The sequence below is a fragment of the Physeter macrocephalus genome, chromosome 7, assembly GCF_002837175.3.
Source record: "Physeter macrocephalus isolate SW-GA chromosome 7, ASM283717v5, whole genome shotgun sequence".
Taxonomy (NCBI): domain Eukaryota; kingdom Metazoa; phylum Chordata; class Mammalia; order Artiodactyla; family Physeteridae; genus Physeter; species Physeter macrocephalus.
In genome coordinates, this window is record NC_041220.1 from 123,397,673 (window position 1) to 123,420,360 (window position 22,688).

The window sequence follows — 22,688 nt, forward strand, 5'->3', positions numbered from 1 at the left end:
CGGCATGTGGGATCTTCCCGGACCGGGGCACGAACCCGCGGCCCCTGCATCGGCAGGCGGACGCGCAACCACTGCGCCACCAGGGAAGCCCCCAAGAGGCTTTATGAGGCAATGCACTGGAGTCAGCAAGCCCAGCCCTGTAGGCTTACAAACTAGTTTACCATGCTGAGGACAGATCCCACTCTCTGGAGTAGAGAAAAGCAGAATAGTATCAATGTCCAACAAGAAACAGATCTGTCCCGGGAACCCGGGTACGCGCACCTGCAGCTCAGCCCATTGCCTCAAGCCCAGTTCACTGATTTACAATAAGAAACAACTGGCAAAGCCAGCAATGTATTCGAGAGGGTATGAAGAATGCATTCTCTTCCTATGAGTTAACATATCTTGGAAAGAAAATAATCAGAACAAGGGAAGTCAGACTGGTGGCTTGTTTAATGGCATAAGCCCGTGTATCCATCTCACAGTGAGGACGCATGCCAGCAAACGGACTGAAATCACAGAGCAGTACCAGCTACAACCTGCTGCATCCATCGCCACGCAAGTGCTGGCCTTGCCAAGTGGTCAGCATACCCTGTACACTGCTACAACCTTCTTCATCCATCTCCATGTGAGAGGCAAAGGTTCCCTGACTACTGCACACAACTGGAGAGGCACTTTTAATATTTGTCCTTTCCCCCCCACCATTTTCACGAACGATCCCTCCCCTACCCTGCACCTTTCTGACCAACACTCTTCTTTAATAAAATTACAGTCAAATCTTACAACCTGGAAACTCATCAGAATTTTTAAGGTAAATTTATATAGCTAAGCCTTGCTCCGTTAGGGTTTTTATTTAAAAGTTTAGCCTCTGTTCCAAGTCCTTGGGAGGATATTTAACAGTTCACACTGTTTTCACAGTGTCAATCATGCATGATTGGCATATAAAACCTCACATTTCCTGTTCTACGTTTAATATAACCTGCAATGCCAAGATATAAATACGTCGATAATAGGAAACATCATCTCATTTTTCTGAGGATGGCTTCTTCCATCATTCCTGCAGTAGACGTATTTTACTAACCTTCATGTAAGAATGTAAACTCCCTGAGGCAGGGGTTTTTGCTTGTTCACTGACTTATCCCAAGTGCCTAAAGCAGTGGAGTGTTCAATGAATACATCCTACAATCTAAACCATGTATTCAAAAAAGAAAAACCAGAAACCACGAAGTGAGGCCCTAAAACAATATACATTATTGACTTGATCTCTCTCAGTTTGCTAACTTCCAACATGTCATTCTTAAACCAAACTTCTGTTGAAACAGGATTACAATTACCAAAATACATCACAGTTAATAAGATATTTAACAAATGTTTGTTGAAGTTTATCAATAAAAAATTATTTCAAAATTCTTTTATCATTCCAATTTTTATCTTTTTTCAAACATTTTAGTCTTTAAATTTACACTTGAAAGAAAGAAGTTTCTGAGAATACATGTTTTTCTTTAATAAGTGCAGAGTAGAGGTCAACAAAAAGGCTTTACCTATCACTTTACTCTTCTTTCCATTTTTTATAGGCGTACAAAGCAAACTTCTAATGCACTGCTGTTTTACATTTCCTGTGTTTTCATTCTAAACAAAAACAAAAACAAGACAGCTAAATATTATGAGAAGACTGTCCATTAGATGCTATAGAAACTATATTGGACCTTGGAAGCCACTAATATATTCATCTTTTATTAGCTGGAAATAACATCAGAGTGCAGAAAATGTACAAATTATAATGAAGTTCACATAAATGTACTATAAAGCAATTAGTCTTTACATTATTAAAACTACTAAATATCCTATTTTCTTTAAAAAATTTTTTTTCATATTTTCCATTTTATTTACCTGTATTTCTTTTATTTTCCATTTAAAACTCTCCAAGCAGCTTACAGTAATAGTAAGCAAAGTATTTATTCAGTTTCTACTATCCCTGTGTAGTGGATGTCTGAAATAACTTAACAAGAGGGGCAGAAGTCAAAAGCATTACACCACCTAGGATTCTACATGTTACCAATTTGTCCTTGTTTAGTTTTACCACTGTTATCTATTGCCCATATTGCTAAAGTTCTAAAAAGGTCTCCTAGATAGGCAAATAACAAAGTCAAGGCAGCTGCCTCAAACTGCAATGCTTTTCTGAAGTTAGATGAGAAAAAATACTAGAATTCAAAGTTTTCAATATCTGAGAAACTAACCCTTGTAGCTTTGCTCTCAAGGAAAACAGATATTCAGTTTTCCACAGAGCTGTTCACTGCGGTAGATTACCAATTACAGGCATTTAAGCCACATGAAACTTAATTTTTGAGGGTAAACTCAAGAACTACAGCCATACTATCTAAAGAATGTCATTAAGTAGGTAATAGTTAAATTACCTCAAAATTAGTTTATGATAGTTCATTAATACATGTTTAAAAAACTAATAAAAGTACAGAGAAAAATACTCAAGTACAGCTGATAACCTCTCAACAGATGTTATAAGCTGTTTTATTCTCCTTCCTCAGATCACGGAAAGCACAGATCACTCCCAAAGAGCCAATACTAGGGCCAGTCCTTCAGTTAAGAGTAACTAGTTTGGGACTTCCCTTGTGGCGCAGTGGTTAAGAGTCCACTTGCCAATGCAAGGGACACAGGTTCGAGCCCTGGCCCGGGAGGATCCCACATGCCTTGGAGCAACTAAGCCCGTGCGCCACAACTACTGAGCCTGTGCTCTAGAGCCCATGAGCCACAACTACTGAGCCCACGTGCCACAACTACTGAAGCCCGCGTGCCTAGAGCCCGTGTTCCGCAACAAGAAAAGCCACAACGATGAGAAGCCCGCGCACCGCAACGAGGAAGAGCCTCTGCTCACCGCAGCTAGAGAAAGCCCACGCAAAGCAATGAAGACCCAACACAGCCAAAAATCAATCAATCAATAAATTTTAAAAATTAAAAAAAAATAAAAGAGTAACTAGTTTAAGTGCAGATCTGATAGGGAAAACAGCCTTCAAGCTCCAAGTCTAAAATTGGGTTACTTACTGTCCAGGGAAATCTTTTATCTTTACTGACATCTGGGATATTAAGTGGTTCCATAGTATTTTTGACATACTGAGCATACATGTAATTGATTCTGTTCGCATCACGTTCCCTGTGGAGATAACAGAGATGAGTTCTTTCTGTGCAGTGAAAAAACGCAGGCAAAACAGAGTCAAATAGATGATTATGAGAGAAACATACCAGTCCAATTATAGAGCAAAGTGTGTATCTTAATTGGAAAATGCAGCTTTAAACATATTTGATGATTTACAACTTTGGTAGTTACTATAACTGAAATGCTTTGAAAAAACAAAGACCCACAATTTTTCAGCTATCTAAAACAAGTTTAAAATGTCATTAAGTAATCTTATTACCACTGTTAATGGGCATGTTGATTTTTGTGCTGTTTAATGTAAAATCCATATGAATTTTCCCTATGTCTTGTTTTCTCATCAGATTATAGAATGACTAAAGTCTAGTGTCTGTTTTTACTTCCTCAGTTATTTATTTAGTCTATCCATTCCAATAAAACAATCTTTTACACATTTCAGACGAAGGGAAAAATCGAGCAGGCCCAGAAGAATTTTATTAAGCTCTTCCCTCTTCTTTTTTCTGCTTTAAATTGAAAAAAATTTTTTTGAACCTACAACATTTTCCCAGTTTCTTGCTTAATAGGTTGAACATAAAAGGCTAACCTGATGTCACAGGGTTCATAAGTGCAGTGCCAGTAACGGGGTTGGGAAAACAGAAGAGAACTCATCTTTTCATCAGGAAACTTCCTATGTTCCTTGGTGATGGGGATGAATTCCACAAAGAGGGTCAAGTTATAGACATTTACTCCAGCCATAAGTATGTGCCTGTATTAACTGTAAGACCACTAACTGAAGAAAACAGGAAAGCCTAATACTGGGAGACATTTCACAATAAAATATGTGCCTCAGGAAAAATGTCCACTTGGTCTGAGTTCTCCAAGTGCTAATCTTTTCCTGTCTTCCATCCTTCTCACTCAGCCTGCCAAACTGCTTCTAGGACAGTGGTTTCAAATGATGTTCTCAATCACTGTGATTCCACAAAGACTCCTGAAGTCGTGGCCTCATTCCTGGCCAAGATAACTGGGTCTTTCCTTTCTTTGCTGTACATTTTAGGTTAAGCATAATTTGGTCAAATCAGGTACTGACCATATGTCCAGTATTATATACAAGTGATAAAGAATGAAAGGGAAATGACAATGGTAACACAGGAATACATGAACTTCAGACTGAGCATTTTCTGAGCCTAGATTGATAATGTGGGAAGGCATGCAAAATGTCAGACACATCAGACCTAGGACGTTCCTGGGTTTCTATTTCATACATATTTTTTGGGCAGAATCCCAAGAAAAGGTTTTAAGTGTAGGATTTAGGTTAACAAAACTATTTTAAAACCACAAATATTTCATGGACAGCAAAAGTCTCACGAAAAGAAAACAAGAAGCTACAGTAAAGATAAGAAAAATGAAAAGGTAGTTACAGAGAGAAAGAAATACACTGGAGAGGATATCTTTGTCCAAATCTCTTTTAAAATGATGATAATAATGATGATTACTTTTACTGTTCTTATCATCATCATTATGTCAACAGTGGGAGCCAGATGAAACCCAAATAGTTAAGCAACTTGCCAGAGATCATAAATTCAGATGTATAGGCATTGATACAGAGAAGCAGAAGTATTTAAATTACTTTTAAATCAATAGAAACCTAACTCTTTTTTCAATTCCCTGAAAATTTTAAGTTTTCCTGATGGTTACTTTAGTGAAAAATTAGTATTAGATTTATTAAGGTTATGTGATAGCATCTTATTTCTTACTCTGTAAAAAGTGCTAATAAATTCTTACTTCCTCCCCTCAATAACAACAGACCAAGCACTTCTTCCATGAGAGGCACCCTTAGCATCATGGGGAGACAAACTTCTAGAGGTCAGTAGCTGTCATAACGCGCTTGTAATCTAGTAGAGGAATGTGACAGAGACTGAATAATAATACAACGTCTAGTTGCATGTCCTCTTTGAGCAGAGTCTAGTGCAGAAGCCCCCAGCTGTCCCTCAATAACTCTTCTCCCTTTCTCTTTATCTAGACACATGGCCACTGAGGATAAAGACTACATATATCAGCCACCCTAGTGGCTTGGGATCATCATGTGACTAAGTTCTAGGCAACGGGATGTAAGTTCTAGGCAACAGGAAATGTGACTGCTTCTAGAAAGCTTACCTAAAAGGCAGCTGATGTATGCTCTCTGCCCCTTCTTTCCCTGTCCCCCATCCTACCATTTAAAACGTGGATATGAAGGCTGGAGCTGAATCCTGGACCCTGAAGGGAAGGGCCACTCCCTAGAGATGCAGAGTAGAAAGCTTGCAGGTACCTGGGTCCCTGAGGCCTTTGTAGAACAGAGCAGCAACACAGAGCCTGAGCTGCCTGCCTCTGGGTCTTTACAGGAGAGAGTAATAATATTGCATTCTTATTTAAGCTATTTTTCCTTTGGGTTTTTATGATTCACACTCAAACCTAATCCTAACTAATACAATTGGTAACAATGAAAGCACCACATGTGGAGAAGATGGACAGATAACCCCTTGGCAGAGTGGGTTGGAGAAGAGGGGGTATTAGGGAAATGCGCAAAAGGCTGGTAAGATTTAAGGATGCATAGAAAGACATCAAGAATGAAAAGGAGGGGGAAAAACAGTATAAAAACATTGCTGAAATGGAAGAGTTCTAGGTATATTTGGGAAACATTAAACAGCTACAGCTTGTTAGGAATAAAGTGATGGTTTCAGGCTGAAGATGTTAGGACAGGTAGTGGATGATTTTGAAAGTGCAATGCAAAGGGATAGGATCTCTCTTTAAATAACAGGAATATTCCGGTAGCCTTGCAAATGTGCCTCTCAGACCTGCAACTGCAGGAGACCTAAATGACCAGTGTCTCTAGTCACTGTGCTCTGAAACCCAGGACTGTGTTTGTACTGCAGACACACTTCCCAGGGCTGCTCCTGGAAAAAGATGGAGAACACACAGCAGGGACACTAAGGTAGCCCAGGCTTGGGAGACCCAGGATGCTTCTGACTGGAGGCTTTGGCTACAGAACTCCCCAACGGCCTGGCCAAACTTTCCTTAGAACTGCTCGGCTGCCTAAGACACTTCCACACAATGCTCTTTCCTTCTTTACCCTCTCTTTCACTCTGGGTCAGACTTGTGTGGGGAGCTCACGGCTCTCTCATCCCCTCCCAGCTCCCTCCCCCTTTACTCTCACATGGGGTTCCCCTAATAAATGTCTTACACATTTAATCTAGTCTTGGCATCTGCTTCTTGGAAGGCCTGGGCTAACTCAGACCTCTAAGGCTTTTTGCACAGTGGATATCAAGGGAGGTGTACATGAGTACATCCTTGGGAAGACAGTCAGGGACACGAAGCTTGGAAACACTGAGAAATTTCTGTGCTTTTAGATGTAAATGGGAATCACTTCAGGTTATGTGAAACAAAGACAGAAAAACACGTCAAAGAGACACAGAAATACTAACACTTACTGACTACTTACTATGTGCTGGAAATTTTCTAAAGCATTTTATGTGCATTAACTCATTTGGTCCTTTCTACAATCCTGCCATCAGTATCTCCATTTTACAGATGAAGAAACTGAGGCTTTGAGAGGTTAAATAATTCACACAAAGCACTATAGCTAGTAAGTGGTGGAAACTTAAGTTTAAATACAATCAGTCTGATTTCAGAGTCTACACTCTTACACTCTGTATCTAACATTTTTTAAAGTAGTAAAAACCTTTCTACTATTTTTAAAATAGTAGGTGTTACTGTATTTAACTACAATTGTTTTCCAATATAGTTATAACTAATAAGTATTAACTAGTATATGTATTCCAAGAAAGTGAGCTTAAAGGAGTAATTCTATGTATTTGTCATTTTATGACAAAATGTGCATTTAAAATTAACATGAAGTTAACTGATATGGAATTATAGTACTAAAATACCTATTTCTTAAAATTAAGAGCTAACATAAACTGTACCCCATCACACTCACTTTTTGCTTCTAATTAGGTAGCTCTTTGAATCGAAGCATAGAAACTCTAAAACCTCCCACCATCTGGAAATGAGCTTCCCTTCTGAATTCTTGGGTGGCCCAACCTCCAACAGTTTACTGTGCTTTATCCCAGTGATGATATGATTCTAATAATTATGCATAATGTTCACTCTGAATATTTTTTATTTTTACACTTAACATTTCAAAACTGTCTTCAATAAATTATTTTAATTTATAAAAGGTAATTAGTGGGTTGGTTGGAAAAGTACCAAACTGATACATAACTGCCTAAAAAGGATGATTTGCTTACTGCTAACATCATCAAATTGCCTAGCACTTCATCTCATGGAAGAGTGTTTGGACTGACAAAGTGTTTAATAATGAGAATTGGAGAGGCCTAAATTCTATCAATAAGCAATTTTAGAAACGTAATACAGAATCTGCTGGTCAAGTGTCAATACCAGTTAGTCCTTCAAAAAGCTGAAGTTACTAAACACCATTTTAATTCGGAGTTTTCACAAAATTAAGCCTGAAATCTAATTTTATTAAAATAAAACCATATTTACATCACTAAGAGGACTTTTATTGCATCATTATAATAAAGGCTAACTATTAGCTAATGTACGGCACTGGTGTTGAATAATTTTCATTACTGTAAAATCAGTTACTGAATCAGTTTAAATGATCCATGTAAATTAGTCTCTTTTAAGGTAACCACACTGACCTATGTATCCTTTATAAAACAATCTTTGTACTAAGACTGTCTTGGTACCATTTTTAAAAGTGGAAAGATATCTTCCATTTTTCCTGCAGAGAGGGAACGTGATATTCATCAGAAACAAAGTAAAAGTGCTAACAAAAGATCAAGATGAAAAAATAAATAAATAAATAAATAAATAAATACTAAGACTTAAATATATATATATAGTAGGACCTCAGTTTTTTTAAATGCATATTGACCAGTAGAGGTCACTATCATACCAAGTCACGGGCTTGTTCAGCTATCAGAGAAATAAGAGGACTTGTCTGACTTCACAACAAAAATCAAATGTGAATAAATAAAATTACACAGGCATATGCTGCTACACAAATATTCAGAGGTAAATGTAGATAATTCATCATTTTATACAAATATTTTTCTTTTTGGCCATGCTGCACATCTTGCAGGATCTTAGCTCCCTGACCAGGGATCAAACCCGGGCCCCAACAGTGAAAGCGCCGAGTCCTAACCACTGGACCGCCAGGGAATTCCCATCATTTTATTCATTTAATATGCATTATCATACTGATTTTCCTACTGTCCTCTGGATATATGTAAATTCATAAATATACATGTATATATTTCTTTTTTTATTTGTCTATATAGCAATTTATTATTTATGCAAGCCAAAAAGTAAAATAATCAAATATTTACATGTTTAGAAGCTTTCTAAAATGTTCTTTATAAAAAGCAACAAAAATGTATGGTATCATAAAATCAAAATAGTATTATTAATGCTCCTCCTAAGAATAAGACTTCGTAACTGACCTAGGCAGTATAGCCCAATACCAGTATTTAAGAAAGACACATACATACTCACCAGGACATGTGCATATTATTACATATTCAAAAAGGATTCAATTTCAACTAAAACAATGTCAAATATGCCAGAAAATACACACACAGAAGCTTAGAAAAGAATAGATGTGGAGACGGGATATAAACTTCAGTTCACGACCAGCAATGCCAAGAGGGAAATAAAGATCAGCTATTCTGTTATAACTTTGTGAACCAAAAACTCCAGCGTAGCAGAAAAATCTCTGGGTACAAATACCATGGTTTATGTACCCTGACTACCCATCCCACGCCCAAGTCACCAGTCAAGGCCTAAGTCAGGTGTACCTTCTGAGTCAAACCCATTCCCCATCTGCCCCCAAGTTAACATTTACTCCTTTGCTAATTCCTGAAATTCTTTTAACAGAAGAAAAGGTCTTTCATATTGTTAAAATAATCATATTGTTAAAATAATAGTCTTGAAATAATGAGTTTTGATTTAAATATAATCACTTAAACTAACAACTCTAAATCACTGTAGCCAACAGTTTCTCCATCTTGATGGGGAACACGGAAGAGGACAGGAAGTGCGAGAAAAGATAAGAGGAGAAGAAAGGCAAGGGTACAGAGGGCAGAAGACAGCTGCAGACCTCACACTGATTCATGGGGTCAGTCTTAATTAGGAGGGTCAGAACAAAACCAGGCTGTGCACTTAAGTATTTTGTTCTTGCAGTTGCAAACTCAGGTAGTTCTGCTTTATATGATCTACAGAGATGATTTTCATTTTACTTTGCTTCCAGGTTTTTATCACAAACATTTTCTTCCAATTTTTTATGATGAACTTTTGAAATACATAAGAAAGTTGAAAGTAAAATGAATATCCTATTCCTAGATTCAACAATTTTTAATGTTTTGCCACATTTGCTATATCTATATATGTATGTGCAAACATTTATTTGTTTAAATACATTAATTTAGATATATTTACTTATTTATTTTTGGCTGAACCATATTTTATTTTATATTTTGTTGGGAATTTTTAATTGAAGTGTAGTTGATTTACAGTGTCATGTTAGTTTCAGGTGTACAGCACAGTGATTCAGTTATACATATACATATATATGTATAACTGATTCTTTTCCGTTTTCAGATTCTTTTCCCTTATAGTTTATGACAAAATATTGAGTTTAGGCCCCTGTGTTATGCAGTAGATCCTTGCTGGTTATCTATTTTATATTTAGTAGCGTGTATACGTTAGTCCCGACCTTCTAATTTATCACCCCCGCCCCCGCCCTGGCAGACCATTTTAAACTAAGGTGCAGACATCATAACACTTCATCCTTAAATACACCAGTCTGAATCTCCTAAAAATAAGAACATTCTCCTACTAACCACAATATCTTCCTAATTCCAAAGAAAAGGTACCAATAATTCCCCACCAACACCTAGTATCCAGTCCATATTCAGATTTCCAACTGTCCTAACAAATGTCTTTGATAGCTATTTGTTTTTAACCAGGATCTAATCAAGGTTCACATACTGCATTTGGCTGTTAGGTCTGAGAACAGTCCCTGCCTCCATTTTATTCAATGACATTGACTTTTTGAAGGGACCAGGCCAATTATCTTATAGAACGTTCTATAGTTTAGATTTGCACAGAGGTTATTTTTAAAGTATCACCACCAAGGAGCTTGGTTACTGAGGACAATACTAACTGTGGCATCATTCACCTACATGAAATAATTCTCTGATAAGTCAACTGAAGAGTAAAAAATCTGGAACTTTAATGTCAAATAGTAAAGCTAAAATAATGTTCTATTTTCATGATCATATGAGGCTTTTAAGTTATAATATCAATAATTAGGAGTAATATAAATTGACACAAATTATTTTAGGGAGTGAAATAATTTGAAACAAATGAATAAGGAATAATGTGATAAAACCAGCATTATGCCCAAGAATTCCTGACGCTTTACCCTGGCAGACTTATATTCCTTAGACTATCTTATTGCTTAAGCAAAAACCACCACTGTTTTGCTAAGGGTGCAAAAGGAAATAGGACAAGAACACTTGGTAATTTAATCTAAATCCTTTTTAAAATTCTTCAGAAAGCAAATATACAATTGGGCCAGTAACAAGTATAACCTTGATATGTTAATACTTTCTATTGTTTCTGCGTACCAGTTAACAACCAAAAAATGAATACTAATTTTAAAATTAAAAAAAAAAAACATGAAAAAGAAATGAACTACAATAGAGATCTGGTCTGATTCTAGCCATAAGGTACATGTATTGGTGTGACTGAGATCACAGGCTTCCTTCTGGTGTTAGTTAAATCCTATGGCTGATTCCAAAGCAGAATAGACTCATAGAAAAAAATGTGTTCAGAAGCCTGTCAAATTTCCAGTGAGGGTCTAATATGCAATGAAAAAATATAATTGAAATATAGTACCTGTGGGTCTTAAATGAGTCAGTTCACAAAACACACTGTACCCAGGCCTATACTAATTGTGACACCATTCACTCTTTGAAAGAATTCTCCAACATGTCAAATGCAGTGGAAAAAACCCTGGGCACATAACATCAAATAGTAAAGTATTTTCACAAATGAAATTATTTGTGGAAGGAAAAAAGCAGCTGTAGCTTCTATGTCTTAAATTAAATAGGTTGTGAAATAACTATGTAGCCAGAATTACATACTTGTGATAAAGACAGACAGACAGATAGTTAAGTTTTCTTACCTTGTTAAAGCATCTGACGATTTTTCTAATTCCTCATACTCCATGTGAAACACACTAGAAAAAGAATCCTGAAAACAGAGCAACGACACAGACTGAGAAATAAGTTTGAGAATGTAAGGAAAACTATCTAAATACAGACATATGAGTCTGTGGAACTGACTGAAGACACCAATCCTCGCAATTTCTTTTCACTTTTTCAGACAAAACTGACCTAAGTACGCATGACATCCTCAAGTCTACCTCCTATTACTTAGAACATGCTGCTGTGGTTTCTGATACTGACTTGCAAAAATGCTTATTTGAGTTTTTGTTCTTCTGCCAGCTGTTACTAAATAATTAGCTTCAAATTTTCTCTATATTTATTCAAAATCCTCAAGTTTTAGCTTTTATGCATACATTGATTGCTATTGTTGGGTCTTTTTGAAAAGACACCTAATTCAGTAATATTTTATGAGATCATTAAATTATGAAGATTTTAACAACATAGAGAAGTATTTTTGAAGTTAAATTAAAAAGCAAAATACACATTTGCACCCATACTATATTTACAACTGAATAAAAATTAGAAGAAAACACAAATAAAACAATGATATCAGTTTAATTTGGGGACAGAAGAACTGAGTACATTTTTTTTCTTGTTCACATTTGGATTTTTGCTCATGTGTTGAAATATTTTTAATCAAAAAATAATTACAGTATAAATGGATATCAAGTCACTTAATTGCTACACCCACCAAATTAAGTCATTAAAAAGCGAGCAAAAATATTAGTGGGCATACTGCTGAGCTATATTTTAAAGCAACACTGATACCAGTCAATTGCTGCCATGATAGGGGTTAACTGGATGAGCTGAATGTTGATTAAAGTGATATTTAAATTGTCTAAAAAAAGGAGTGCCCTTATGTATAACTTTCAAAAATTAAATGCCAAAGAGAAGGTCACAGAGCAAAAATGATAAATTGACATACTGCATTAAAGAGTTCTGACCTGAACTTTAAAAGGATAGCTACAATCTTGTAATTATCTCTATATTAAGGAGTTTATAACTGATTGAAAATATTAAATAATATCCATGAGAATACTGACTATCTCATAGCACAGTGAATTCTTATTTGATTTCCTATTAATGAGAATTACACACACACACACACACACACACACACACACACACACACACACGATGATTCAGATAATATTTCATCACACAGTAGGTCTTACTATCTAATAAAATAATTAAAAATTTAAAATATAAGTTTTAAATATCTTTTATTATTCTACTTCCCAAAAAACCATCAATTCAGATATCATATGTGGACTGTAATTGACTTTATATACTTGAGAATTCCCATTCTTTTTCCTAACCCACCAATGAAGAGCCTGCTCTCAGGGTCTAAATGAAAAAGGAAACAAACAACTACATCAAAAAGAAATATACCAAAGACAGTGGTTCATTGGTTGAGAAGGAAAAGAAACTGCATAAAAGAAAACAACCTTGGGCTAAAGGCCCTGATGCTAACAGCAAACTCAGTTGGCCTGTCTAGAAGTAACCAGCACTGTATGAGAACACTCCATCTTTCCACACACATCCTATCTCTTTACATTACAAATCAATGGCTTGAAATCTACCAATTAGAACAGTTTAGTGGCTTTCCACGGTGGGTAAAGAATTTGGGACTAATAGGTATCTTTAGCAGCATTGCCTCCATTCGGCCATGCCTTTTGGTTTCTACATAATCGCTGGTAAAAAGAAATTTTTATAGCCAACCCATTCAGAAGGTGGTCTACCTGTTCATAGCAAGAGAGCACAACTATTCTCAACCAAAAAAGGTCTGCACACTGTAGTGACAATGTATTTCTCCATCAAGGTAGTGTAGCCATTGACAAAAGCAACACACTGACATTACCCATGGTAACTAATACTTAGTGGAGGGTCAACAAGGTGAAAGGGTGCATTGAAGGCATCCTCCAACCTCACCTCTACCTCTTTTCAACGAGAACAGCTCACACTTCGATTGGCTTTACATAAACAACCATATTCAGTTGGATTTGAGAGAGTTCTGAGGCCAACCTGAAGTTTAAAGCAGTGCTTTAAGGAATACAAATTTTTGTCTTTCTAAAAATAAAGAAGTCATACTCTGTACTCACGGAGCAATCTTCATCCACTATGAAAATGGTGCATTTCTGCACCTGCATGAAAGAGATAATAGTGGCAGCTATTTTCTTTAGAATTACTTCTAATGATTGTTGTTCTTCAAAAATTAGGCTAGCAAGGTCAAGCAGCACCTAGACAAAAAAATTAAAAGCTTAATATTAGTAACTGTTTGTAATTATTAAAGCAATACAATGATTTATATGGGTTGTAAGTTGTTTACATAAAATCTAACAAGTTACAACCAAGTTGCCATTCAAGTGCTAAATACATAAGTCTCTGCTTACTAACAAAATTTCCCTGTTGATTGTTAGTACAATTAGTACACTGGTTACAATCACAGACTCTGAAGCCAAAGCCAACCGTTTTTAATCCCAGCTTCCCCTCCAGCTAGCCTTGTGATCTAGGGCAAGTTTCTTAAAAATGGGGATAATAATAGTACCAAAATCATGGAGCTGTTGTGAGGACTAAATAAGTTAACATTTATAAAGCATTTTGAACAGTGTCTGATACATAAAGTACACTGTTGTTTTTGGTGATCCAAACTTGAGATCAACATTTATCAACATTGCCAACATTTTCACAGAGAACAGCAAATATTGTCCAAAATAAACAAAGTTTTAAGAGTTCCTTTTGTGTTCTTCCTGATAATTTCTCTTTTCTTTACTTACACAGGATTTCACCTAGTCTCACAAAATATTTGTGCAACGAGTGGGGGAGAAAGGGTATAATAGAAAATTTATTGGAGGTTATACTATCCTTGCTGAGGCCTGAAAGATGAGCAGGAATTGTTCAGGTGAAGTGGGGAAGGAAAATAATCTCAATCAAAAAGAACTGAACTGGGCTTCCCTGGTGGCGCAGTGGTTGAGAGTCCGCCTGCCGATGCAGGGGACGTGGGTTTGTGCCCCGGTCCGGGAGGATCCCACGTGCCGCGGGGCGGCTGGGCCTGTGGGCCATGGCTGCTGCGCCTGCGCGTCAGGAGCCTGTGCTCCACAATGGGAGGGGCCGCAGCGGTGAGAGGCCCGCGTACCGAAGGAAAAAAAAAAAAAAAAAAAAAGAACTGAATTGAGAGAAAGTAGCATATTGCAAGTTTTGATCAAGTTTTATGAGAATACAGAGTGTAAAGAGGAGAACTAGGGAGATGAGATTGCAAAGGTAAGTGAAGAAAGAACCTCAAAAGCCCTATCTTCTTTTCAAGCAGTTTGGACTGTGATGGATTATAGGAGAGAAGTGATAAGAATCACAAGTATGTTTGTAAAAATGAGAACTGGATTAATGGGTGGCAAAAATGGAGCAGGGAGATGTCAGGAAGATGCTGGAGTTGAAGTCCACGGAAGGTCCACAGTCTTATTAACGTAAGTTCTAAACAGAGAAATTAAAGGGTGGGGGAGATGAATTATCAAAGAGATAATGAAAATGAATTACATAAAACCCAAGGGCTTAAGTCTCCAGACTGAAAGGAATGACCAGGTACCAGCATGATGAATGAAAAAAAGAATCATATGGTGAAATTCAGTTACAAAAGCAACAATAAATAAATAATCCAAAAAGCTTATAGAAAAAAAAAAAGCACCAAGAATCAGAACAATATGAATGCTAGAAGACAGTACTACCTTTAAATTCTGAGAAACTAATTTTTCAATGCAGAATTTTATACCCAGCCAAATTGGTAGGATGGTACAATAGATATTTTCACACATGCAAGGACTCAGAGAGCTTACCTCACCAATACCGGTTCTCAAGTAGTTAACTGAGAATGTGCTACACTAGAACAAGGGAGTAAACTGAGAAAAAAAGAGTTCTGGGATCCAGTGGGTAACCAGTGGAGTCTTTCTAAGAAAGCATTGAAGGAAAGTTCTGTGATGACCCCTCTGCAGCAGGCATGGGGAAAAACAGTTTTGCTTGAAAGAAGAAAGAGAGAGAACCTCAATTTGAGGATTCTCCATGAAAAAGAACTCAAGAGAATGCCTAAATAATGGAGAGTTTGCAGGGGGAGGGGGACCAACAACATGAGGCTACACTAGAGCAAACAGTTCAAGGAAAAAAGAAGAGATTTCAGAAACAAGAAAAGCTAAGTTATATAACAAAGGTAAAATGAACAACAAAATTTACATAATTAGTAAGAACAACATTTACATCATGGTACTTATAAACACTTTATTTTAAACTGCAACTTTAGAATTAACCTAGACAAAGCTTTAGAAAAGTCAAGCATGGTGGTAGCACAGTACCAGATCTTCCTAGATTTACGACGGGGTTACATCTTGATAAATCCATTGTTAAGTTGAAAATATTTAAATTCGAAAATCTGTTTAATACACCCAACCTACTGAACATCACAGCTTAGCCCAGCCTACCTTAAACATACTCAGAACACTTATATTAGCCTACAGTTGGGCAAAATCATCTAACACAAGCCTATTTTATAATAAAGTATTGAATATCTCATGTAATTTATTGAATACTGTACTGAAAGTGAAAACCAGAATGGTTGTATGGGGACGGAATGCTTTTAAGTGTACTGGTTGTTTACCCTCGTGATGGCGTGGCTGCTGGGAGCTGTGGCTACTGCCACTGCCCAGCATCATGAGAGAGTGCCATGACATATACCACTATCCCAGGAAAAGATCAATATTAAAAATTCGAAGTATGGTTTCTACTGAATGTGTATAGCTTTCACACCATCGTAAAGTCGGAAAATTGTAAGTTTAACCAGTGTGAGTTAAGGACCATCTGTATATATGTTATCAATGTGGGCAATATAAATGAAAAAGTCCAGATAGGAAAAGCAGAGGTAAGGAGTAGTAATTGGGAAGGAGAGATGAGGGATGCTAAGATCATCATTTTATAAAGCATGAAATAAGAGATGATGTCTCTATCAGTGTTCTACAGTGTTTCCTGAGCTTATTCCCATGCTTCTAGAAGTTCTCTACAATAATTTTCACATTTTGTATCTTTTGTTTTAATATGAATAATAAAATAAAGAAGCATATTCTGAAAAAAAAATAGAGATGATGTCTCTAATTGATAGAATAAGAACTAAAACTCTTAATATTACACACAAAACTCATCCAATAACTTTAAACAGTGACATAAAAATACTAGTACCATGGGCTTCCCTGATGGCGCAGTGGTTGAGAGTCCGCCTGCGGATACAGGGGATGCGGGTTCGTGCCCCCGTCGGGGAGGATCCCACATGCCGCGGAGCGGCTGGGCCCGTGAGCCATGACCGCTGAGCCTGCGCGTCCGGAGCCTGCGCTCCACAACAGGAGAGGCCACAGCAGTGAGAGGCCCGTGTACCGCAAAACAAACAAACAAACAAAAAACTGGTACCATAACGGCAAAGTAAAGGGTGGTATAAGTTAAATAAATCTTCATCTGTTAACAGTGATAAAGCAACAGCTCATGGAAAATACAAAATGGAAAATATAACTATTAGAAGAAACAGTTAAAATATTTAGAAATTGAATCTGCACGGTTTGGATTTCTAATGATATATATATATATCATTATATATATAATATATAACATACATATTATATATATATATGATGTCTCTATCAGTGTTCTACAGTGTTTCCTGAGCTTATTCAGGAAACACTGAATATATATATATATATATATATATATATATATATATATAAAACTTGGATAACAATTTAACCATTTTTTAAAAAGGAATTTCTACACTCTCTCTTTAGTAATCAGACTTGCCTGATTTCTCTTGTTCTCCAGCAGTGAAGTCTCATAGAGTTGAGCATTATGAAGAACAATTCCACAAAATGCCAAGTAAGCAGCAAAGTCCTAGAAAACAGGCAAGACAAAAGCCAAATAAGAACTGTCAATAACCTGACTTGTTATATTTCTTGAAACACAAACAACATTCAAAAATATTTACAGTTCAAATAAATATTTGGAAACCAACAGTGTAGATGTTTATTCTGCATAAAATTAGGAACTGATGCAAAGCAAGTGTTAGCTAAATGGTACAACCAGTAAATGACAACTGTTAACACAGTCTCCTAAAGTCATACAGTAGTTGGAAATTAGCAAAGAGAGAGGAGACACAGATCTCTTTACACCATGTGAAACTGAAATTCACTCTATGCAAAATTTGGTGTAGTCTCTAAATGATATTAAGACTTGGGTTTAAGCTAAGACTATAAAAATAGCCTGTAACTTATTACTGAGGCAAACTGAAAGCTCACAATCTTGTTAGGAGAAAATTGGCAATAACAGTCCCATACTAAATTGCAAATTTAGTATTAGTTTAAATATATCATTTTAAAGATGATATATCACCCTCATTATATTACACTAAGGTGATGTGCTCACCATTATACTAATTATTGATGAAAGGAGATCTTTACATGGCATACTTTATTCACAATCATGAATTTATTTTGCCAAGAGATGATACAGCCTAAGAATGCAAATATTTCAAGAGGGGTTTACATTAATGGACTATAAACAAATAACGGAATAAATAGCCAATCTAGAACCATGTTCCCCGCCAAATATCCTCAGGTGTCATCGACAGAATAGGAGACTAGATGTCTATTACACTGATTTAAAAAGGTACTTGCTATGTTCTGAAGCAATTAAGACACGGGGACCAACATTAGTGCCAACATAGCCTACAACATGAGACAAAAATAACTGTCCTGTTGGAGTGTCTTCCAAAAGCTCCTACTAATTTTCAGGGAGTGACAGAAATAGCAATGGGCTTGAATAGGAAGAATTCGGTGGGCTCCATGATATACATATAATTGCATATTCAAGAAGAGAAATAATAAAACCTCCTGACAGAATGAAGTTATAAACAGGTTTAAGGGCTTCTGTCCTTAAAAGGAAAGCATGTCGACGTGGTGTGAGGAATGTATTCCTTCAGAGTTGGACGAGAAGGGTAATAAAATAATGCTGACTGCCACTCTTTCTGAAGCTAAATTCACATCATTCAGCCTGAATTCACACCTTGGCGCCCCACTGTCTGCGTGCAAAGCTTATAAAACATTCTGCATTTGCTTCACCAGGAGGCAATTCTAATTTTAAGCTGACCTGGAGCACTGAACTTGGAGCAGTGCTTTAGGGATTTTACGTAATGTTGAATTTCTTGATAGCAGTGATGAAAGGTAAATGAGAGAGTTAGAACACTGTATCACCCTCCGGATGGCCGCAACATGCACACAGCCCCAGGGGAGGCCTGGTGGCATGGTGGGGAGGCAGTGGGGACGGGGTTCTGTTGACTAAAGACCACAACTACTCTACAACTCAGGTCAGCACTGATTTAGCCAGAGGCAAGAGACACTTTTGAACATTTCGGATCATTTTAAACCATAATGTTTTTGTGATCAACAATTTCAGCAATCACTAATTCCAGAGGTCTATACAACTCTAAAGAGAAAGCATCTTCCTAAATTGAGACCATACCAGACCCAAGTTTTGGTACCTTTTCATCTTTTTCAGTGAATGTCCCACCATTTCCCGATTTCTTGTTGATGGCCTGGGCTACACCAACAACCTGGTATAAGAAGAGAACATTGGTAATTTCGTTGACTGAAATTATTGGTATAAATTCACCAAAGCGTGTTTGCAGAATAATTTCTACATGTGCTTTAAAATAACAATAAGCTACAAAATCAAAACAAATCCCTCAGCATCTGAACTAGTTCCGTATCATTTTGTACATTCTTTTTTCCTAATAAGAGTTCAAATGTTTCTAACTTCTTGGGTCCCAAACTATATTTGATTCTGGGATTTCATGCTGCCCTGTGAAAGAAATTATTGGCAATCACTTTTTATGTGAATATTTTTCATGGCTTTTGAATAAAAAATAAACATTAAATTTATATCACATTTCAAACAGAATATATGATTAAATGAACATTTTATATTGGTTTTAAATATAATATTTCAAAGGGGCTAAATGCTCTTTTACTAAAAATGAAATAGGACCAATGGCCAGTCACAGAATTTAAAATGCAGGAGGACCAATTAGGGTAAAAATAATTCTTAATGTAGGGATGTTGTCCAACTTCTTTTGAAATTTCTGAACTTGAAAATTATCTTACCTTCAATAGACTTACTTTGGTGGAAAGAAGTTTTATTGAAAAACAGACTGAGCCTTATTTCAAATCAGAAGGTGTTTGAAAGATAAACTACATCTTAAGAAGACTGAGCTAAACTCTGGGAATATGTTTTAAGTTTCCACAAAACATTTAGCAAGACTTTTAAGAAATTGCTAAAACTCTGTCATCTTCCTACTTAAAAATATATTTTACTTACCCATTTAGTTCCAAGTTGAAGTTTGTGTTATTACCTTATTGGTCTTTTAAAGACCTTCAACTTACTTTTGCTTCCTCTTTACTACTTATAAATTCTACTTGTCTCCTTCTACAATATAATATCAGTGTAAAAAGCTATTATCCTCTAAACGGTTATACTTTAGAAATATAAAGTCCTGAGTTTTGTGTGGATGGTCCATCCTTTTTTCTCAGCTCACTCTAGCCCCCTAGCTTTAAGAAATGGATATAAAAAATTCCCATCCAAGATAGCAGAGCAAGGACAGAGAAATACATTCTTGTCTGATGTTTTCTGTTCTCAACGTTTCCTCCCCACCCTACGACAGAGTAAAGAGATGTTGATTTTAAAAAGCAGAATCATCCAATTATCCTGTACCTATTTTACACTCTTTAGCTCTTGGCTAACAGATTTCTCGATGCTCCAATCTCAATGACAAAATGCCTACAAAAGCTTTTGTCTAAGGTCAAAACGTCTGGACTGCAGCCAGGCACATTCACTTGAATATAACTGATGGGAGCCTCCTGAGGGTCACTGGGGTCTAATACATAGTGCTACCAGTATAACTTGGTGATTTTATTTTAAGCATTCATTCATTTACTCAAAAAATATTGTGGTGACGACTCTGTACCAAGGAGTGATAAAAACTGGGAGAAAGGCTACCCGGAAGGAGCTCAAGAATCAAGAATGGGTGATACATAAACATATATTTACAGCACACGTATGATCACTTTGATGATACAGACACCCACAGATTGTTAAGAGAACAGAAGGGAGACCAAATATGCATAAAAGAGAAGGTTTCTCAGAAATGATGACATCTGAGTTTTTATTTGTCTTTAATAAATGGTTTGATAAAAGAAAGTTAAATTTTAAAATCTTCATTTTAAGGAAGAAGAGATTAAAACAGATAAAGAGACTGTTATGCAAACCTTCTCAGATAATTATACAGTATTAAAAGAAGCATGTATTGATGTGCTGTTTGTACCTGGAGCCGTGTGAGTCAATGTACTATAAGCAAGACAATTTTCAACCAATACAACACTGTTCACGTAGTTCAATAACTGTTCTCCATTTCGAGAATTTCTATTTGATTCTTTTCTCAAACCCGCCTCCTCCTCCTCCTCCTCCTTCCCCTCTTCCTCTTTCTTTTTTTCCTTTAAATACTAGCACCAGTTGTCCTTCATCTCTTAGAACATACTGAGTTTTGAGTGTAAGTTCACCCATAGCAGGGACTGTTTTCCATGGGAGCCCCATGTCCCCTGAGTCATGAAGTGTCAGGCAGAGCGACTTGCTGCTTGTCTGGCACTGCACTGATGGCATGAACTTGAACTCCATACCCTGTGGGGCACAAGCCCTGCTCTCATGGTTCACCGGTGTCTCTTCTTTGTCTCGCAGCTGCAGGCAGAGGCGAGCTTTCCCCGTTGCTGAAAAGTTTTCCAGGCCTGGTTCCATGGATGGAAACTTCACAGACCTAGGCTTCCCCTGGGAGTTTAGTTTCCCCTCCCTGCCCTCACCGTGCCTGTGGAGGGGACTCATCACCCCTGCCTGCAGATGTTACCCGCAGGCATTCGCCCCACCATCCTGAATCTCACATCTCCGAAGCCCATCTGGAATTTGGTCATTCATGCTGCTTACCTTGGGTTCCCCTCTTTTGTTTCTGATACCTGGGGATTTCCCTTTCTTGAGCTCATCTGTAATTTTTAAAATTGCTTTTGGTGAAACTTTATTCTCTACTTGTTTGCAGAACGGGGAGGTGGGTGGTGTTCTGCACCTGTTCAGTCTGGCAAACTGATCAGAAGTCTTGTTCACAGGCTTTAAACCCTACTTTGTATCCCCTGAACACCAGCTCTTTACTATATTTAATTTTGTTCCCCTAACATTAAAGCAAGATATTAATCATTCGGCAACTTCATGGAATGAAGACTTCCAGTGAAGAATTTTTCATCCTTTGCGGTGACCAATTATTTCTCTCACTAGTAATTTTATAGATTTAGATATTAGAGGTTAATTTGTTTAAGGGATGATTATTTAAATATAATTAATTATTTTTTAGAAAAACAGGCAAGTTGCTTCAAGGGACTATTAGATCAGGAAAATATATATGGTACTCACATGTGCCTCAATACTTAGCTGGATGACATTTTAAAAATACCACTGATAAAAACAACAGATAAAAATCAGAGTAAAGGTATAGTGTTTGTCCAAGGTAACATAAGACAGTAAAAGACAAAAAGACTTTGATTCTCCAAATTTCAAGGAGCCTAGCAAAACTTGCACCCCCCGGCCTCCTTGTGTTGATAAAAAGTCTTTCCTCCTTCTACCATCTATTGCTCCTTTAAACAAATTAATTTTCTTCAAGACAAGGTTTTTAAATGTCAGTTTTCAAGGACAGCTTTTATGGCAAGAATTTGTCAGACCTCATATCTGAGAGGCAAAGCCCCTAAAAATTTTAGCTTCCATATCAGAAGCCCAATCACTTCTGCCTACCTGCTATCTACCTGCAGTACTCTCAAACACCAATACTTTAATGCTATTTTTTTTTTTTTAAAGCACAAAGAAGCTTCTCTGTTTTCTATGTCACTGGCACTTTTCAGAGCATAAATGAATATTACGTCCTCACAGGGTCAAGTGTTCTTTTAGGAATGCAAAGGGCAAGACTTGACTCTCGCTGGGTGATCAGTGAGGAATGTGACAGCTGGTCGCTTCAGGGACAAGTGATCACTGCCACAGCGAGCAATTTCTTCTTCAATCAGCAGCTGCCCCGACCCTTCCTGAGGCCATACATCTATCCCTACTATACATTTCCCTGTTCCTAGTTCCAGGGGTTGCGCAGCATGGAGGCTAAAAGCCAGGGAGAAGAGGAA

General features: G+C 36.9%; 1 protein-coding gene across 4 annotated transcripts in view; it reads right to left on the reverse strand.

Annotated features, from left to right (window-relative positions):
• The window catches only part of PDE5A (phosphodiesterase 5A), a 147,268-nt gene that overhangs the window by 61,370 nt on the left and 63,210 nt on the right, over nucleotides 1–22,688 (reverse strand). For all 4 annotated transcript variants that reach the window (XM_024119197.2, XM_024119199.3, XM_028492240.2 and 1 more), the window contains exons 4-9: nucleotides 18,971–19,042; nucleotides 17,236–17,325; nucleotides 13,518–13,655; nucleotides 11,373–11,440; nucleotides 3,037–3,145; nucleotides 1,521–1,608 (exon numbers count right to left, since the gene is read on the reverse strand). In XM_024119197.2, coding sequence (XP_023974965.1) covers nucleotides 1,521–1,608; nucleotides 3,037–3,145; nucleotides 11,373–11,440; nucleotides 13,518–13,655; nucleotides 17,236–17,325; nucleotides 18,971–19,042 — 565 coding nt within the window. The remainder of the gene's footprint in view (nucleotides 1–1,520; nucleotides 1,609–3,036; nucleotides 3,146–11,372; nucleotides 11,441–13,517; nucleotides 13,656–17,235; nucleotides 17,326–18,970; nucleotides 19,043–22,688) is intronic.